This window comes from Gasterosteus aculeatus, chromosome 7, assembly GCF_964276395.1.
Source record: "Gasterosteus aculeatus chromosome 7, fGasAcu3.hap1.1, whole genome shotgun sequence".
Lineage (NCBI taxonomy): Eukaryota > Metazoa > Chordata > Actinopteri > Perciformes > Gasterosteidae > Gasterosteus > Gasterosteus aculeatus.
This window is the reverse complement of record NC_135694.1, coordinates 8,688,471-8,708,595: the sequence shown is the minus strand read 5'-3', so window position 1 is coordinate 8,708,595 and position 20,125 is coordinate 8,688,471. Positions and strand designations below refer to the sequence as shown.

The 20,125-nt window shown below is 45.3% G+C and overlaps 1 protein-coding gene across 1 annotated transcript in view; it reads right to left on the bottom strand.

Moving 5' to 3' along the window:
* Positions 1 to 267: 267 nt before the first annotated feature.
* The window catches only part of plcb3 (phospholipase C, beta 3 (phosphatidylinositol-specific)), a 38,696-nt gene continuing 18,838 nt past the window's right edge, over positions 268 to 20,125 (bottom strand). Inside the window, exons 3-34 of the mRNA XM_040181449.2 lie at positions 16,987 to 17,055; positions 14,553 to 14,690; positions 14,166 to 14,245; positions 14,032 to 14,085; positions 13,780 to 13,852; positions 12,796 to 12,896; positions 12,537 to 12,703; positions 11,794 to 11,940; positions 11,528 to 11,685; positions 11,061 to 11,143; positions 10,817 to 10,901; positions 10,481 to 10,628; positions 10,233 to 10,334; positions 10,071 to 10,144; positions 9,885 to 9,981; positions 9,589 to 9,673; positions 9,216 to 9,340; positions 8,873 to 9,027; positions 8,620 to 8,781; positions 8,410 to 8,509; positions 8,107 to 8,211; positions 7,806 to 7,900; positions 7,593 to 7,722; positions 6,798 to 6,839; positions 6,531 to 6,640; positions 6,254 to 6,363; positions 5,962 to 6,121; positions 5,434 to 5,510; positions 5,178 to 5,267; positions 5,005 to 5,062; positions 4,695 to 4,781; positions 268 to 4,611 (exon numbers count right to left, since the gene is read on the bottom strand). Coding sequence (XP_040037383.2) covers positions 4,282 to 4,611; positions 4,695 to 4,781; positions 5,005 to 5,062; positions 5,178 to 5,267; positions 5,434 to 5,510; positions 5,962 to 6,121; positions 6,254 to 6,363; positions 6,531 to 6,640; positions 6,798 to 6,839; positions 7,593 to 7,722; positions 7,806 to 7,900; positions 8,107 to 8,211; positions 8,410 to 8,509; positions 8,620 to 8,781; positions 8,873 to 9,027; positions 9,216 to 9,340; positions 9,589 to 9,673; positions 9,885 to 9,981; positions 10,071 to 10,144; positions 10,233 to 10,334; positions 10,481 to 10,628; positions 10,817 to 10,901; positions 11,061 to 11,143; positions 11,528 to 11,685; positions 11,794 to 11,940; positions 12,537 to 12,703; positions 12,796 to 12,896; positions 13,780 to 13,852; positions 14,032 to 14,085; positions 14,166 to 14,245; positions 14,553 to 14,690; positions 16,987 to 17,055 — 3,597 coding nt within the window. The 3' untranslated portion in view covers positions 268 to 4,281. The remainder of the gene's footprint in view (positions 4,612 to 4,694; positions 4,782 to 5,004; positions 5,063 to 5,177; positions 5,268 to 5,433; positions 5,511 to 5,961; positions 6,122 to 6,253; positions 6,364 to 6,530; positions 6,641 to 6,797; positions 6,840 to 7,592; positions 7,723 to 7,805; positions 7,901 to 8,106; positions 8,212 to 8,409; positions 8,510 to 8,619; positions 8,782 to 8,872; positions 9,028 to 9,215; positions 9,341 to 9,588; positions 9,674 to 9,884; positions 9,982 to 10,070; positions 10,145 to 10,232; positions 10,335 to 10,480; positions 10,629 to 10,816; positions 10,902 to 11,060; positions 11,144 to 11,527; positions 11,686 to 11,793; positions 11,941 to 12,536; positions 12,704 to 12,795; positions 12,897 to 13,779; positions 13,853 to 14,031; positions 14,086 to 14,165; positions 14,246 to 14,552; positions 14,691 to 16,986; positions 17,056 to 20,125) is intronic.

Genomic DNA, 20,125 nt, shown 5'->3' with positions numbered 1-20,125 from the left:
CTAAATGAGTTTGAAGGAAAAGCTGCGGCTCAAAACTGAGTGTGTCATATGAAATAAAGTCAAAGCAAACGACATGACAAAAAGTATTAAATAATTTAGACGTTTTATTACAAATGGATTGCAGCTAAGTGCAAGAAAGCCTGAAATACGGGGACGGGCTTAAACAACCACATTCACCACGAGCTGTAAATGTTGCAGCAACAGTCAGTCCCGTCTATGATTGTGCACGAACAGTGTCTTCATCACACAAGAAAGCAAAGGCTCAGCTCTGTAACAGGAAGAATCAAGTTTATTTCTCATTTACACAATGAATGAAATATTACACGTGGATCATTGAATAGCATTCCCTTACACGTCCCTACATATACACATGCACAGAGTAAAAATAACTTATCCTGCCCGAATGTAAACCACATGCTCTCTTTGCTATCTGACAAGCACAAACATGGCTTATTTTAAATCAATCTAACTAGTGTAGTCCAAACGTAAAGATGCTCTCATTATGGATACACACTAAAGAAAAGGAAGTGGAACAGTGGGGTAGAGAGGGGAGGAAAATGAGGGAGAGAAGACATGACAGCCAGAGGCCTCGGGGAGAGCCTGAGGGAAACTTATTGGACACCATATGTCCAATGAGAGCAGAGTCAAGGAGGGTTTGTGTTAGTAATGCTGCAGTGCGCATAACACACACGTATGCTCGCAACATAAAGTTCATGTTGCGAGGTCAAAAGTGCGTACGGACGTCCCGCTCCTCTCCGTCTCTCTTTTCATGTGTGCAAAAGCAGCACGGGCCAAATAGTCAAAAGTGCGTACGGACGTCCCGCTCCTCTCCGTCTCTCTTTTCATGTGTGCAAAAGCAGCACGGGCCAAATAGAAGCATGGAGTGAAGAAGCACAAGGTTTACACGTGAAGTCAATCTAGACCATCGTTCAAAGGCCGATATCCAAATGTCTTTCATCCTCTATCTTATGTTTAGTGATCCTAGTTTTACCTGTATTGCAAAAAGCCTGCCAGGAGTATTGACTCCAGGCTCAACCCTGGGATTGGCAGGTAGTACTATGTGTACTATGTGTACTGTGCAAATTCTAATGATTTAGCATGTCGTTTGTGAAGTAATGCACTTTGTACTTTGGCTGTTTGGATTTGGCTTTCTTAACTTTTATTGTTCTGGGTCTGAACCCTCTTGGTTGGTGCACTTATTGTAAGTCGCTTTGGATAAAAGCGTCAGCTAAATGAAAAATGTGAACATAAAATGTAACGGCAGACATGAGGATGAGATACATACAGCTCGAGTCAAAGGTTTGGACACATTCTCTCATTTAATGGATAAAAATGTGTATGCGTGTGACCCTTTCACATGATCAATTGGTCCAACGTTAAAATAAAAATAGGAATTAGTGCAGCTTTAACTCTGAATGACCAGCTGTAAAATGAAATGAGGCGTTTTGAATAATTTCAGGTTGTTCGGGGCATTTAACCACTCACTTATCATCATTAGACGATCGTAGTATTCAAACTAAAACTGTTCAGTTTGAAAGCACCTCGTGTCCAGTCTCAGAGCTAGCAGTCAATCAATAGGTCATAGTATGTACTCAGTGAACCTGAAATCAACTGATTGAATTTAGAAAAGACATCATCACCTCATCATTATTATCACCTAGCAAAACATAATGATTGTACATTTAGTTTATGCATTAAATTAACAAAGAGGGTTGTATTGATGACTATGCCACAGGAAGCGAAGATAGATTTTAAATGGAACAAAACAAAACACACAGAATAGTAACAGTGCATTTAAAATGAAAATAATCTCAGCTAAAATGAGATTTAAAATAATCAGTGTAATTAGCAATAATGTACAAATATATCCAAATACTTGCCACTGGATTTGGAAATGGGTTGGACCACCTCGACACTAAAAGCAGACAACATGTGAGCAATGCATCGCCGTACTAAATAAACCATTGGATTTGGGGAGATGGCTGACTGTTTTACCAGTATCCTTACATCATAAAGCAAATCAAATCCCACAAACTAGCTGCTCCAAAGCATTAGACATAATTCATGCAACGTAGCACACTGCATGCAGGCGGGCAAACTTTGACTTAAATTGTGAGCAATCACAAGGTGAAGGTGCTCGTTCCAGTGCCGGCCCCACAAGGTGTGTTTGATATTAAGTCCTGGAAATGAGCTATAAGACAAACCAAATATCTCATAGCTGCGTTTTCCCGCCAAGTTACATTCTTTATGGCGGTCGACCTGAAAAAGCGGAGCTCAATGATGAGTTTTAAATGACCTGGAAAGATATTACGTACTATCTCTGCAACGTAGACTTGATACGTTGGAGAAACTACAAACGTCAAATTGTTCAACTGACTGAGTTATTATTTCATGCATCTATGAAAACTCAAATAACGACAAAAGAAAAACATTGTCAAAGCTCCATTTAAATAGATGATAGTTTACAATGACGTTTGGTTTACAGGAGGGTCGGGGGGGTCAGACAGACAGGCAGCCAGTGCTCATTGAAGGAGGGAGGTGGAAGAGGACAGGGCAGAAATGTCGTCTAAAAATCTCTCCTCTAAAAAAAAAAAAAAAGTAGTTTCTTTGCTCTCCCTTCATTGCCCTCTGTCCCTCTTCAGCACTAGTCAGTAGTACAATTCACACAAAAAACAACCATTTACACAGAATTCGTGCCGTCATTTTACCACTCGAGGTGGAAAACACAAGGAAGAAAAAAACAACAACATTGCATTTTAAAAGTCTCCAGTAAAACAAAAAGTTGATAGAGAAAAAGACAGAATCCTAACATAAAGGTACCATTTGTGCATGAAAATTCCACATTCAGTATTTGGCTTGAACACTGAGGGAACCATGTGGAATGTAGCCGTTCCTGTGTCCTCCGACACGTCTGGGAACAACAGAACTGGACGTTTTCATGCCCACAATTGCTGGACCCTAATGGCAATAAGAAGTAAAACATTTCAGTGAAATAAAGCATCAAGCTGTCAACAGAGATGTGATGGTTCTTTCCAGCTAATCTTTTTTTCGTTGTTGTATATATTAAAATGTCAAAGTGCAGCCTAAGCATGTTGTCTCTCTCTAGGCTGCAAAAGGGGAAAAGTAATTACATGCACAAAGATGGAAAGACACACATTCACGCACAAACTGCAGACTTTTTCCATCGAGTAAGAACATTCAGATTTCTCATCCAGAGATTAACTTCTTCACAAACATACTGCCACTTAAACTGTGGATAAAATGCTCATAGAAGCCTCAGTAAAACACAGTGTCAGGCAGGTGTGTGCGAAAGAGGGTGTTACATCACTAAAACCCTTACTTCAACACACACACACTTACACACCTGCCTCCACCTCATTCATGCAACTGTCGCTGGATTTTGAGTTGGGGTTTAAAAGGTCAGAGAACATATTCTGATCAGTGACGCTGCAAATCCCGCTGAGACGGGCGAGTGTGTCGGGGGAACAAGTATAATAGGATAATCAGGATGGATGAATGGAAGGATCAAACCTCCCGTTTAAAAACAACAGCTAAGCCTTCAGCACCGCCTGCTGGTTCGCTTCTGCAATTGCAGCTAAAAAAAAAAAGAAAAGAAAAGTTTCTGGCTACTATCGTTCCAACCGCAAAGACTTGACTTGCAAAAGGGGAGAAGATTTTGTTTTTTGCCACGCAGACCGCTCCATAGGCGGACGGTCAAAATAGTTAATGTTTTTGTTGGACATGAGGCATTATGAAGCAATCACATCTGATCTAAAGTTGCAGGTTTCAATCCTAAAAGATGAGCTGTAATCGCCTGGGCCAGCCACAGGTAACCTACAATGTGCAATGGCAGCAATTTTCTAACGCGGCTCCTATCCCAACAATTTAAAGATTTTAAAAAGTGTCAATGAAGAGGTTAAAGCAAGCTGAAAGCCACAGCTGAAGTGGAGTGAACAAGAAGCTCGAGATGTGGCAAACCCACAGCAAAGCTTACTGACCATAGAAAAAGGCAATAATGAAAGAATATGACATTAAAAGCAAGACGGACAGACAATGAATGTAAAAAATCCAAAAGTTTGGACACACATCTTCCAACAAAAGTCACGATGTGTATCTGACAAACAGCTAAATAAAAAATAATATAACTCTGTAGACAGGAACTAAACAGTCTGTAGTAAAAGAAGGAATAAAATTAGATTATTAACATCATTACATCCCACATTATATTAATTATGGACCCTACTTGAAAGAACTGTATTTTCCTTTTAACAAGTAAGAATTCTAGCTGAACGACATCTCGGCCTCTGAAAGGACGGGAGTGGTGGACGAGGAGGTGGAATCGGCCAACGACGCCGTGCTATTGTCCATGCTGCGGGTCCAGGAGATCCGATCGGGCGTCGACGGGTAAGACGGCGTGGAGCAGTTGGAGGGCGGGCCGGAGCCGGGGCCGGGGCCGGGGCCGGGGCTCGGGCTGCTGCGGTGGCAATGGGACGAGAACAGGGCGTCTTTCCGGAGACCTTTGCTTTTGAGCTCCAACTGGAGGTGCTGGCAGATCTCCTCCGGCAGCCTCTGATACTCCTGCTCTAGTTCCCGCTCCAACTTGGACTGCATCTGCGCGAGAGACGCACCGGGGGAACTATGAAGCAAGCTGCATTCAGGCGCAGTGTGTGCGAGTGGATGTGATTTGATCTCACCAGTGGAAGTTCCTCGTCTATTTGCTGCAGCACCTCCCGCTGACGCAGCATCAGCTTATCCTGCCTCCGGGTCTGAGCCTCCTCCAGCTGGAGAAAAATGAGGGGTTGCAGGGGAAGTGGGAAAATACGGAACGCAAACATGGCATGAAAAGAGGTAGGTAAGAAAGCAAGATAATGTGTGACAAGAGTCTGAGTAAAGTGGATGACAGGGTTTTCTTTCCTGCCACCGTCATCAAGTTTTCCCCACTTTGCTTTACTTTGTGTGCTGTAAAGTAGCTGGAGATAAGCATGCGTGTGCTTGTGCACTTACCCCGCGGATTAACGAGACAGAGTCTTGAATGTGTTTTCTGTTGATCTCATTCAGTTCCCTTCGGGGAGAGAGATAGCGTGGAAAATACATGTTAAAAAGAAGGATTAAAAGACATAAGTGTGAAACTGCCAAAATATCCAACAAACGTCTGGAATTTCAGACGAGCCCATTACGTTTCCGCCTTGTCTTTGTCGCGGGTCTTGGCTTCGCAGATGCTGTTTTGTCGCTTCCTGTCCAGGATTTTCTGCAGTTCTTTCTTCTCCCTGCAAACGCAATTACATCACAACACCTGAACACGTTTCAAATATTGCACATGTTGCGCAGACTTAATAATACTGAACTACGAAAAGAAGAAGTTCACTGTGGCGGTGACCTCTGGGTTCCGTCCTTTCCTATCTGGCCGTGCAAAGGGGAAACGACTGCACTTACTTTTCACACGTCTCCTTGAGCTTCTTCAGCTGAGCTGCTTGGCATTCAACGGTCGTCTCCTTTAACTTCTGCAAGGCCTAACAAGACACAGCAGCAGACGACCACCTGTCAGCAAATCGCTGTGCAGATGTGCCACGTTCCTACGAGGTCAGCTGGTAATGAACTCTGGTAATGACGTTTTTGTGTATTTAAGAATTCCTGCGAGTGACAGTGTGTCACCTTGAGGATGCAGAAGTGTGTTCAGTTTGCAGGAGAGAATTCACACTTTTCAAACATGGATGCGTGCAGGTGTTTTTCTAGTTTGGTTTCGTAAATGTTTAGTGTTTCACATATATTTACAACAGGGAGCATGTGCTACAAAAATATATCAATCTGAAAAAGGAGAAGAGCTGCCATGTACTGGATTTAGCAACAGGCTAATGTCCATCAGCAGGCCTGCACGGGCAAATCAAGTAACACAACTCCGCGTGAATCCTTGCATAGCCACAACAAAGGGGACCAAAGAAAGCAGGCTGTGCACAGTCGTACCTCCTGCAGGTGTGTTTGATGCTTCTCTCTCTCCAGTGAGTGAAGCTGTTGTCGGAGCTTCAGCAGTTCTTGCATCTGCCATTCCCTCAGCTGGACCGTCTGCTTCTCCAGCTCCTGATCCAACGCGGTCAGGTCACGCTGCACCGGGTCATGAGGCTCGCTGCACACACAGTCGTCAGGATCATTAGATTAGGACACACAGTTTAGTTCCATTTGTCGTCACATCACCAATCGATTGATGGACACACTTTATCGTACGGTTCCCACACATCCATCCATCCTCTCTCCCTACTTTTTCTTGATGCTACGTTTGAGGTGCTTCTCCATCTGACTGCGTCTCCTCTGGGTGTCGGACTGAAGCTGGCAATTGCGACTCTTCTGCTCTTTACTCAGGTTCCACACCTACAACAACAACAACAACACGCACAAGCTAAATGTAGATAAGCTGTTTTGTGTTGCATTAACAAAGGGAAGCAATTTTTGCCAACATAGTGGCCTTTTCATCTCCAGTTTCTATGCATATCTATGGATGAAAATATGAATTGAAAGTTTCAACTCTGTGAGTGTACCTTCTTCAGGTGTTTCTTACGCATCTCTTTGATTTCTTTTCCCTGTTTCTTTAGCACCTTCAGGTAGTTCTTCTGCTGTTTCAACTCCTCTATGGACTGAGCCTGGACCTCTGAGGAGCAAGCAGAATGATACGATCATGGCCAATCATCACATCATTGGGTGGAATTCACCAACCAGCTCCTGGCTTGTCCATCTTAAGCTCTACGTGAAGGACAGGTTGTTTAACGGGTTTCTGTGTGAGAAGGAACGTGCTGAAGTGACCTCACCTGCTAGAACAGTGGCAATGAGGTCTTCCTTTGGACTTTGAGCTACACACACACACACACACACACACACACACACACACACACACACACACACACACACACACACACACACACACACACACACACACACACACACGAGTGCGCGACCACAAACACAAAAGAAACACAGGAGGAGAAGCACAGAGACAGCATGTGTGAAATGGATGATGGGAAGTCAATCAGACAAACAATATTTCTCATAAAAAAGAAATTTCTAAAAATAATTTTAAATAAACATTGCGTGAAATGCACAGTTTGCATGGATAGTGCAAGTATTTCCCCCAGAGTTGAGTAAAAACACGGTGGGGGGGGGTAATCTCATGCACACACTAACTTCTCTCATTAACTTCTAATGTTTTCTCTTTACACCAGGGGCTTGGTCAGACTTTCTTGCACCCCACAGGAGCAGGAAACTCTGTCCCTTTTCAGCTAAATTGAGTCATTGAACTCCCGTCTGTGCTTACGGCTCGCGTTTGACTATTTCTGTATTCTTTAAGATACTTTTGATTTCTCACAAGGATACAATCCGCTAATTTACAGCACAAAGTACGGCTTGGTTCAGCCTATGCGGCCGTTGGAGGAGCCAGACCAGCTCCTCATGGGGACGCAACCCACGAATTGAGACGTAGACGAACAGTCAGAGCAGACAAAGCCCTCCCTGTGTGTGTGTGTGTGTGTGTGTGTGTGGGTGGGTGTGTGTGTTTACATGCGTAGACATTGAGAAAACATGTGGACGTGATTGAGAGAGGTCTCTACCCGGTGCAGGTAACTTGATGATGTCGGGGGCATTTTCCAGTACTGGAACGGGGAGTTGGGGTCGACTTTGTGAAATGTCTTCCCACTCCATCTTTGTCTTCTCTCCGTCTTTGGGCTGGTTGGGGACATGCTGGAGGAAAACAACAGGAAGATGAGCTGAACGGGGCGGGTGGAGGGCGGACGTGCTTTTCGGGTTGGTTGTAAGTGTCTTACCTCGCTATTGTCCTCTATGAGAGCAGCCAGCTGCGTCTCTCTCTTATGCAACTGACTGATGTGTTTGATGGGGTTGGTCAGAGCCTCTGCGTACTCTGAAAATACACACATGCACACACAAATAAGACAAACAGTGCCTTTAGTTCACGGATAGCCGTGCGATTGCATATTCTAGACCATAGGGTGCTTTGTCATATTTATCACGTAAGTCCTAGTCAAGTCACGTGTCTCTGTGCAAATGGAAAGTGCTGGATTTGACCTTCTGATCTCTACATCCATTTGCTTTCCAGCGAGTTCTCACCCTGGTGTTCATTGGGGATGTAGTCCTGAGCTTCGGCGTAAACCAGCAGCGAGGGCAGGAGCAGAGGCTGGTTCAGCTCGTTCTTCAGGTTGATGTAGTGGTACCCTAAACAGGAAGGAGAGGGACAAATAGACACACACAAATGACGAGGGGGACACTGGAGAAATAAGCATCCACAGCGGACAACCAGACCACCCTCTCCAGCACCGTGCCCACTGAGGTCAGACGTACTGAACCGGGCTCAACTCTTAACCCTCGACAGCGCCCGGATGTGTTTACGGGTGTTTGGGAACGTGTACTCACCCGGTCTAATGGCCGACACGGGGAGGATCCGGTGTCCAATAAACTTGCCGTTTTCTTCAAACACCGCTATCCTCAGAGAGGCCAGCGTGGGAAGGACCACCTGGAGAGACACAGGGTTGTTTATTCCACCGGAGAGGTTTAGAGAACATTTACGAGTTTGCTAAGTGACCAACATTGAAGGGCGAGAGAAAGAAATCCTGGAAACAGCACCTTATTAAACACAAACATTTCATCGTCCCACACGGGGTCCAGCGAGTTCCCGTTGGATGTTTTGGTTCTGTACTTCCTCTTCGTATCAGCAGGAAGTCCAAATATGTCCACTTCCACGTACACGCCCACCTTTTTATCGATGAGAAACTGGCCCGAGAGCACCTGGTGGGTGTTAAATGACGTATGTTCACAGTAAAAACTCACAAAGAACTTGAATACAAAAAAAAGAAAAGTCACTTTTTTTCCACTTTACCTTGATTTTGACCGTATTTGCGACGATACCGTCCACGATGTTTTCTGTGAAAGGGTCAAAGTGCTTGTCCGTCCTCCTCATGAACTCGGGTTTCAGCAGGTAGCCGCTGTGGCCGTTGTACTCAAACACACCCATGTTCAGCTGCATAGGAAGGTCTAGCAGAGCGTAATGGAGAGGCGAGAAATGGAAATGAGGGGAATGAGGCAGTAAAAGTTATATTTCAGAAGATAGGTTACATTATATGCTTTGACTTGGATGTCCCGGACATTGCAATTATTTAAAAGGGGACACAATATCCTATTTGTGTTTATTCCTCCCGTGGATGCATCTGAAACAAACTCACCGAGTGTTTGGAAGTTTAGCGCCACCATCTGGCAGCCCACATTCCAGAAGAGCTGAGGCATGTAATTGGAGCTGTCCACCCGGGTTCCTTTGGGGTAGATTCGGCTCAGCTGATTCTTATTGTACCTGGAGGAGTGTTGTTAAGAGCCAAACGCCGTGTATGTGGCCCACGTGGGCACTGACCGCTGGTTAAATGTAATTGAACGTGGCAGATAAAAAGGCAAACGTGATTATGTGCGTGTTTTAAAGTCAAAGCTTTGAAGACTTGAGCTTAAACACAAAATAAGCACTTTAACACACACAAACGTTTATGCACGTACACATTAGCACATCTCTCAAAGCGGGTTTTCCGTGAAGGAACGGGGGGGGGATACTCGACAAACTCGATGGGGGAGCTCTTCAGGGTGTCCATGCCTTTAGTTTCCACCAACGAAGACATTTCAAAGAACTTCCTCCTCTCTGGAGGACAGATGGAGAGCGAAATAAGCGAAAGAACTCACCACTACGGAAATTGATTTAGAAAATCTGTGAGACCAATCATTGACCACAAATGAGTACACACAGCGGACCGGTCCGCCTAATGAGCTACTCCAGAGAGGTAGTTAAAAGCAGTGAGGCTTGTCAACGCCCCCTCAAATTCAAACACACACACACACACACACACACTTACTGTTTGCCACCTCGAAGCTCTTGAATTTGACAGGCTCGATGTAGTTGACAAGAGTTGACATCTCCTCGGTGGCGTTCACCTCGCTGCTGGCGGTACCCTGCGGGAGGCAGATAGCCGTCAGAGATCCGCCAATCGGCCCCTCGTCCCGTCCAACCAGCCGCCGGCCCCGTTCCCGCCGGCTCTTACCTCGTCCGAGTTTGGCTTCTTCAGCTCCGCCGTCGGCTCGTCGTCCTCGTCCTCCTCGCTTTCCCCCTCGCCTCCTGAGCAGAGTTTTGATTGCACATTATGCCACAACGTCTAACTTTAGAATCCAATCCGCCCGCCCTCGACGTTCCCCCTGCAACTCACCCAGGGATTTGCGAGGCTCAAAGTCTTTGACCATCCTCTCAGCCAGCTTTTCCTCCCCGTTGGAGAGCAGCTGGCCTCCCTCGCTGTCCGTCAGTGGGCAGTCTACGCAAAAGCAGAGGGTGAGCATCTATGTGCAGTTCGTGTCAATGGCAAAAAACACTGGTGACGTGCGTGAGAGGGATCCAAACCCGCAGAGCATCGGACCTCCGTGCCACACAAAAGGGATGCAGGAGGTCGCCTGAACTCACCGTTGTTGGGCGACGACTGTTCCTCCAGCTCTCTGCGTCTTATGCTTCCGCTACTCGAGGGTCGGTGGTGCTGGTGCTTCTTCTTGTTTTTGATGAGAATCTTACCCAGCAACTCCTGTGGAGAAGGGAGGGCCTGACCGGGGACCAGCTAACGACATTTCAGAGGCACACTGTTAGAATCACCCATAACGTCACATCGGGAAAAAGAAGGTCTACTCGTCAAAGATCTAAATATTGGGAGCAGGATGATGTTGTGTGTGTGTGTAAGTTATGTGTAGATTTGAAGTTAAGTTAAGACATAAATGGGGCGTGTGTGTGTCTGAAGATCAGTCTCACCGGATACTTCTCCAGTGGTTCAATGAGCAGGGCGTCTCCAAAGATGGTCCTGCAGTACTCTGCCATTTTGGCCTGCTGCTTGGCCCTGACAGATCAAGAGGCACACACAGGTAAGTTGTCTGGGTACCTCAACCCGCCACACCGGAAGCGGGCCCTTGAGGGCCGTCGTGGAGGATTCAGTAGGATTCACAGAATGAACCCTTTACATGTGGAACGGTTGTAACAAACAGGGCCCAAGACTTACGAGTCTACGTGGTTTTCAAAGGACAGGATGAGGGGGTACGGCGATGTCTTGAAAGCACTTTCTGCGATCGCCTCAATCACCTCCTACAGTCGGGGTCACAACGAGAACGTTAGGATGACACTCAAACAATTCGTCGGATTGTGTCGCAACGCAGAGTTGTTCTTTTTTAAATGACATCAGAGCTTTGCCTTCGTCACACAGTAGTGAGGCAAAGACATAAAAGGTCAAAGGGTCCACACAACAAGATCCCTTTTATAATTTCTATATTTTCAACAACCAAACAGCATCTGGGCCTGTCAGGGATTTATGGACATGGACATAAAAGTCAATACAGCATAAAGTAAATTGACATTGTGGCCCTCTGACATCTTAATGTTTTGCCCCGTGTATAACCTATGTGAGCAATAACACAAGCAAGGTGACACAAATACCAAACCACACGAATGCCACGAAGCAATGAACACCACCTTGAAGGGGATCTCAGTGGTCATGGTGAAGCCGTGGGTGATGTAAGGCTCCTCGTCGTGAGGCCGGCCCTTCCAGCAGTCCAGCTCAACGCAGCGACAGCCGGTCAGCAGCACCTGCCTATAGATCTCCACTGACGACAGGCCAGTCAGCTGACCCACTGAGGACACGCGGTCAAAAGGCAGGAAAAGAGGGTTTTAGATCCCATGCAAAAAAAAAAGCAATGTGTGCAATGAGCTGTTGCTGGTTAATGTGAGTACTCGCTCACCTGTGAGGTACGTGTTGTGCGAGGAATTGATAAAGTAGTGGGACAGTGGTTGGTTCATGTCGTCGATGATGTCCAGCCTCTCTGGGGGCACGATGCTGTTTTCCTCTCCTTCCAGGTAGCGACTGAAAGCCTGCAAACTGATCTGGTCTGTGTATGTGACAGAGGGAGAGTTTACAGACCATAAAAAAGGTCAAACTTGTTTTCGGCAAAGACTGGAGGATCCTATACTAAATTTACGTCATGTGCACTAAGAGTAAACTGCCCAAAAGAGCAAAGGGCAGTTTTTGGACGTCAACCATCTGAGCACTGTGGGCTGGATGGTGGATCGTCTTACACATTTGGGCTTAGCGGTGTCCTAGCGGAGCAGCGTACCGGTAGCCAGGGTCTGTTTGTTCTCTGGTTTTGTACAGTTTTTCCACAACAAAACATGTGGAGTACATTTCATAAGATTCGCAAATACACTCTGGGTGTTTGACGTGAGGGAAAGAGATCCTTGGTTTGGTGCTGCAATGAAACCACAGGAAATCAGTGGTACTTAGAAATCTGTAATCTGTAGACCTTGCTTTGTGCCAAACAAGAAGATGCAGCTGCACGTACACTAACCTGTTGTCCAGCAGAGAACGGACTGATTTTTACATGCTGGAATTATTTACAGCATTATTTCTATCTCAGGAAAGAGGATTGCATGTTTTAAGCTGCTTTGGATATAAACAGAAGACGAACTAAAAAAAAAAGTGGCTAACCTCTCTCGAGCTGGCTGGCGTTGGTCTCGTATTTCTCCATGATCTGTCGGACCTGTTCCCTTTTCAAGGGGGGGTACAGCACCTCGTTCAGCCTGGAGTCTCGCTGCCTGCGGTTAATAAAGTCCATCAACTGGTCCAGAGAGATGAACGGCTTCCTCTTGGAGCCGCTGGAGAAAAGAGATACAGTTACTGAAAGGATTATGGAGACTGGCAACCGTGAAAACGTAACTTTGAAAAAGTGTCAACAAAGGTCCCAAACCTTTCCTCAAAGATGCTCTGTATCTCGGGCCGCAGACAGAGGCTGTCGAGAAACCTCTGGAAGGCCTCCCACGTGAAATCGTCTGGCTTTATTCCCTCAGCCTGAATGAGAACAGTGGGGATTGTGTCAAAAGATATGCAGGAAAAGGAAGAGAGAAATAAAATGCATTCTCAGTCTTCATCCGCTTGTGTGATGTCCTATTCAGCCGGCAGGAGGCACTAGATCACAACAATGGACAAAGACACTGACAGTGCAGTTTGCACAATCTGGTCCCTTATTCAAAAAAGAAATGTCTTGTGACTCCAAACTGATTTTTGAGAAAGATTGCAGAGGTTATGAATGCATAAGAAACCTAGTTTAAACTTAGCAAACTACAGGCCTTTGGTACCTTAGACTGTATTTACAATCAAGGCCTTTGACATGATGTTGGACTCTTAAGCTTAAAATAATAAATTAAGCCAGATATTATTTCTATATCAAATCTAGTATCTGTAAAACCCAAATGGCAACATACATGAATGAATGACAAATGGATGGTTTAACATGAGGGAAATTATTTAAAAGCTTATTTGCTTTCCTGTTGAAAGAAGAGGAGAAAAACAGGACTCTACTGTGTGGTAGACACGAGGGTACCGGACGGCAACTGGTCGGCTCGGCTCTGCCCAGACCGGAGGGACCGGGGCAAACCCCCCGGCTGAGACACAATCCACCCACCAGCATTTGTAAAACTCACTAACTAAACTTGTGTGCTTCATCCTTGCGACACCGTTGACAGTTCAATCAATAGGTGTATTTCATGGCGACGGTCCTGTAGGCCCGCAGCCCCTTCTTTGCCTTCCTCAGTTTGCAGAGGCATGCAAAGAATGCTGTGCAACACCACAGGGTGAGAGAACGAGCTGCGACGATTCAAATCTCACGTATGAAGCAAAACACACAGGCAGATTGTGAATAACCCTGTGGTCAGCGATCACTTCTGATGATTACCTTGTTATTGACGAGGCCACACTGCTCCAGAGCCGTCTCCACGCGTTTTTTATCTGAAAACATCTTCAGAACGCTGAAAGAAACAGAAAGTTTAGAGAGGCTGTTTAGAAGGTGTTTTTCATGTTTTATCGTGAGTCAAACATGAAGAATTAGAGTCCGAAAGGATCACATTTACATAACAAAGAGTTACAAGAGAAAGACTGAACACACTTGTGTTTAAAATTCTGTGTAGACTTTAAAATGGTTTCTTACTTCTTCACAGGGATTTTTCCATCCTGATTCACCTGCAGCTTCAACTTTGTGTACCTGAAACAGACAGAGGCTTTAAAAACACAACGGTCCAAGAATGTTTGCTAATGTCAAAAGAGGACATAAAAGCTTCTCACGCTTTGAGGAGGAAGGTGTGCCGCGATGCATTCTGGGAAAGTATGTTTGTGGCCAAAGTGAACAGCTCATCCGTCCAAATCTGGAAAAACACAGGCGTGAGATGCTAAAACACGGTCGTTTGACTGCGTCTGATGTGAAAACTAAGGGAAATTGTTTCTATACACAACACACAAACCCCCACAAACACACACAGGAAAGAGTCACTCTTTACAACGCAGATGCCTGGATGTCAACATAGTTAAATGAGTAATCAGGGGAAGGAAAGAAACAAGTCGAGGTGGATAAGGAGGAAGGGCACGACAGGAAGGAAGGAAGGAATATTAAAAGGCAAGTAAAAGTAAGTGGGCAGGTTATGGGACGGCGGTGGGGCCGGTTTCCATGGTTACCTTTGCTGCATCTTTCTGCATAGCCTGGAAGTTGAGGAAGGAGATGTTGACCAGGTCGTTGCCATGGACAACCGTTACCAGCTTTCCTTCAACGTTGTCACCCTTACCGAAGCCAAGCACGTCCCGCAGCTTGGCGTCCTGACACACAAACCAACACACACACACACACACACACACACACACACACACACACACACACACACACACACACACACACACACACACACACACACACACACACACACACACACACAACACAGCCAATTCAGACATGACACACAATATATTGACAACACTGCTGGTTTGACTTGTGCACAAGATCTTTTTACATCCTTCCCGCTCATGACCCCATCTCTGCGGCTCCTAGGAACAGTAAACGTGATGCATGTGCGGTAGGACTCTGATCTAATTAAGCAAACGACTCTTTCCTCCTTTTTAAACCACTCTGTTGTTCCCACCAGTTCTCCTTCTGACGCTCAGCGTCTCTCCATCAATTCAGTGCATTCTTCCAGTCACTCACTCTCCATCGTGTCTCTCTTTCATTTAAATTAAATGAATTCACTTGGAAGACTGTTTATCCAGAAACATACTGCTATGGAGGAGCACACAGTGGCCATTGCTATCAAGCAGAAAGCAAGACTGTAAAGGAGCAGCTCACTCGAATCAAGAGAACCTCCAACAGCCTTCCTGTGACTAAAGACAGTAAGCAGACCTCACTATTAACGATTTTTCTTTGGAACTCCCATCTACTAAATAAAAGGTCCTTGTAAAGCAGTTTTCAGTGTGTTCTGTGGATTTTTCACAGCAACATTGGGAAACTCACCAATAAACAGAACAAATAAACAGCAGATTATTTACATGTTCAGAAGGATTTAATTTTATTTATTTTTTTACACCAGATTCAATTTTGACACATCACAAAACAAAATGTCACACTTTAAATATTGCTGATGAGTTTTTGGCCCAGGCTTAATTTCAGTTATTGCAGAATAGGTGTCTACAATACCAAATAAATGTTGTGCCAAATTTCACGATTTGTTGCTTTGACTACAGATTGCAGGTGGGGTACGAGTGTAAAATCCTGCTATGTACTGACCGAAGCAAATTGTCTTTTTGGGTTGTTTTTCTAAATCAAGGCCTGAACCATGTCAACAAGTGCACATGCTCCAGCCACGGACACACAGCTCGATCCCTCGGCTCGAGCCACGATCTTACGCAGCGACTTCCTCCCCAACGGTCACTGGTTATATCACTTCCTGTCTGACGCCAATTGTTAGGGATTTAAGCCAGAAGTGCACCCCTAGTCAGGAAATTATAGTACGTGTAATAATGTTTAGTGTTAGAATTATAGTTTGTGTGATGTTAGATATTAGTTATTACATTAACATGTTAGATGAAGTGAATGCAATTTCAATCAAACACAATTCATAGTCATTTAAATCATATAAACACTGCACACATTAACATTCTGTTACAATGTGATGTTAAAACCTGGGGACGGATGCCAATTGCCGTTCTTTATGGATTTCTCCCAATTTTATCCCCAAAGAGGGTTTTCTGGGAGTTTTTTCTCCTGTCAGGTAATAAATGAACAACTTAATGTAAGGCAGCCGACTGAGGCAAATGTCTTGAGAATTGAACCACATGAACTGTTTTAGATCTTATGATGAAGTGTGATGAACGGTGATCATTAGTGATGGGTTGTTGTAATGAAAGTGTACTAGTTACAAGATGAAGACTTAAACGATGTATGCTTTGTTAAATTCACTCATTGGGGCATAAAGCCGAATGTATCTACATTGAGTGCATTGGAGTGTGAGGGACAGCTAGGACAGAGAGGTTTCAGGTTACAGCTGCAGCTTCACACCTCGACGTGGAAGGGACAATGGAGGAGGTGACCCTTTGGAGAAGAGGCCAATGACATTCAAATGCACCAAGGAAGACACACCTCAAGAGGTTTCAAAGGACCATGGCGGGGAAAAGACTGTTAGAACTTCTCCTGCAGCCGCGTTGATAAGTCACTTCAGACTTGCTCAGAGGATTCTCTATTTCGCGAAATATTCCACTGTTCGCTTAGTATTTCACTTTGTAATTGTAATCCCTACTACGTTGTTTAGTCATTAAATACTTTTTGATTTTTGAATTTAAACGAATTGACTCATTCGTGTCCTCGTTTCCGGCCGGGACGAGAACAAAGGATTGAGTCCTCCCTCGAGAGCTTCCGCAAACCTTAACACCATCTGTCAGCAGACTCATTAGCGCTCTCTCACCTTTCACGCCGTCAGCTGAGAGTGGAAGTGCCCACACGCACAAACACGCACACGCATATTTTGTGGGACAGTCACACATTGGTCTGGTCGGTGGACAAAGTTATCGACAGCGGGAGGCGACAGCTTCTTTCTGTCACACGCAAAGACGTACACACGTTACTGACCTTTGGTTGTTTGGCGTATTTTCCGGTTCTGGTGTCCCTGATGGTGTTGATGTCAAGAATCTCCACCTCCTAAATGACAGATATGTGTCAGACAACCACTCAATGAGTAGAACAGAGAGTCCACGTTAGCAGATCAAAAGGCAGGACACAGTGAGATTAGTTTTGCATAAATAGTGCCACAATAGTGCCACTCTGCCACATTAGTGGTGTTCTAGGAATGGTCGCGTTCATTGGTTGGTCCGTCTCCCACTTTGGTCCAGACTGATATCAATCACCAACCATAGGAGGATTTGCCATAAAATAGTATACAGGCGGTAAATGTTCACGACGCGCGAAAGCATAGAGATGAACGTGCAGAAACAGGAAAAGGTCAAATTGCGCTTTTCCGTGTCATGCATTCACGCGACGCTCAATGGGAAAGGGGGAGTTTCCCATAAAGAGATGGGAGAGGATGCGTAAAGAGCGCCCAGTTATGTACAGAACACCAGAATGTGAGTTTCCTCGGATAAAAAAAACAGATTCAGATTCAGCAGCCACGCAAAATAATCGTTCACTCAGCGTTCACGTTCCATTTCAGGAATTGTTAAACTCCTCGCTGCGTTACAAGCGTTGGCATCATTTCAAACAGTCATAGCATCAGCGGTGGGAATATCGCAGTCTGCACTCACAATAGAAATAGAGAAGGAGGGCCATTCAATTGTGCGTTTAAATGCACACAATGTGCGGTATTGTGGGCGGAGAAAGGCGCTGGTTACCCGTTGAGCTGAAGTATCACAGCGAGCGCTTTGTCGCTGAAAACGCTACGTTTGCAAATGTACGTCCATGAGGGCCTCAGTCTCTAGTGTACAGCTCCGTGATGTTTAGCAATGGTAGCAATTTCCTACATTTCAAAATTTAAAGAAATCTATTTAACTTGTACAAAAGAAAGTCAATGATAAATGCACCACGGCCCTTTAATCTCCTTACTAAGCGAAGAGTAGTGGAAGTAATTTATTTTCATTTTTACTTTCTGGGAAATAATAATCATATCCTATTTTTATAACAGCATAGCTCCAGCATTAGAGATGGCATAATCAGGTTATGTTAGGGTCAATTCATTTGTTCAATAACATACGATACCATACCAAACAGCAAAGAGTTCAAGTTAACTGATAAAGGGGTAACTATGTTCATGAACCACGTGGGAATGACAGTCCACTTTTATATCAATATTTTTGGAGGTTTGCAATTAATGTATAGGAAGCAGCAAGCAGAAAAACTGATGGAACAAAAGAGTGATTTTGGTGGGTTTATGTTCAGTCTCTCCCGCTTCCATTAAATACATTTTATCCATCTTTTATCAGTTTCAACTGCCTCTCCAGACATAAAACACGGCCAGTGCGTGTGTGTGTGTGTGCTTGTGTGAGACCGTGGGAGAAATAAAAACACACACATCTTAAGACATATCTTTGGAATAGAGCACCATGACTGATACTGCAACACACATACCGCCTCTATCGACGCACGCACACAGAACATTGGACCATAGTCGTACCGCACAATGGCAAAAATAGACCTAAGGGCCACCTTGGCCTGAAGGACGGCGTGGTCTGTGGACGAAGACGAGGGCAAGAGGAGGAGTGTGGTCGTAAACCCAGCCATAAACACAGAGGACGCACTGTAAATATTTGTTTAGTCCTGCACTCACTCCCAAAGCATTCTTACTACATCTATGTTGCTCATTTGATCCACGTCTCCGCCCCCGAGGCTTTGATTGCATTTTGATTTCCATTTTCCCTGCGTTAAGAGGTTTCATTAAAGCACATTGTCAGGTGTCTCTACTAAAGTCAATATCCTTAGATCAGGTTTTGGAGCGCGTGGCTTCGTCATTTCTCCTTTTGTGACTACATTGGGCCTCCGAATCACCCGGTTGTTGGCGGTCCTCCCCCCGGGACGGGCGGGGTGCAAGATGTGGACCAATCGGATTAAACTATGTTTCAAACTTTGTCCTCCGATTGGCCTTTGGAGAATTACTTAATTCCTGGGGGGGTGAAAAAAAACACTTCTGGATCTGCAGAACTCACATGCGCGCGCGCACACGCACACACACACACACACACACACACACACACACACATCTCTTCTCCCACAGGCCGTGGTTTCATTCTGCCACTGTGACTCCTTTGAGGCCGCAGTAATGGGACTACAACTTTGTCTGCCGTGTGTGTGTGTGTGTGTAAGTGAGTCTTTAACAGTTCACATTTTTCTCACTGGTTAGTAATGTGAAACCCCCACAGACACACGCAACAGTACACAAGCAGGCATATCCTCGACAGGCAGGTCCCGACTTGTGAAACATCCTGACCTGTTGAGCAAGATGCCGGTAGGCGTGTGCATGCGAGTGTGGAGAAGGCGCAGGAGCAAGCACACATTAAAAGCTTTTGAAATGGAAGCGTGAGCGATTCTCCACTAGGAAATTTTCACTTCCGTCGAGTGCAAAAGTGTCAGCGTGTAAACGCTTAGAGAAGTGAAACGTGTGCGCGTTTGGCACATTGTTGTGTATTGGAGCACCCGCCGTGTGTGTCCGTGTGAAGGTTGGTCATCTCCGACAGCACATTCCTAAGTTATTCCTGCCTTCTGCTCAGTTAGCGCATGTGTGTGTGTGTGTGTGTGTGTGTGTGTGTGTGTGTGTGTGTGTGTGTGTGTTTCAAGAGTGTAACATTTAGCTAGCGGGGCAGCTGGAGGAGCGCTCCATTCATCTGCCGGTGCTGCGAAGCTCAAACCCGAGCCGCCTGCATTCATCACCCCGGACTCTGCTGCAGGCTCATTACTGCTCCCAATGAGCCTGCAGCAGAGAATGTTGTATACTTGTTTCACTAAGCTGTTGATTAGGTGGTGTGTGTGTGTGTGTGTGTGTGTGTTACCCTTGGATCACAGCTATGCACGGTGTTCTGCAATGCGGTCTGTCCTGTCGGGTCCGTAGGAACCGGGGAAGTAATACCTGCATTCCGATTCCGGTCACATTTTCTACCATCGACCACAGAAGCTACAGCACGAGTCAAAGGTTTGGACACACTTTCATTGAAATGAATGAGAAAATGTCCCCGTACTTTTGGTAGTGCTTTTGCTGCCTGTTCCCAAGATATTACACCCTAAATAC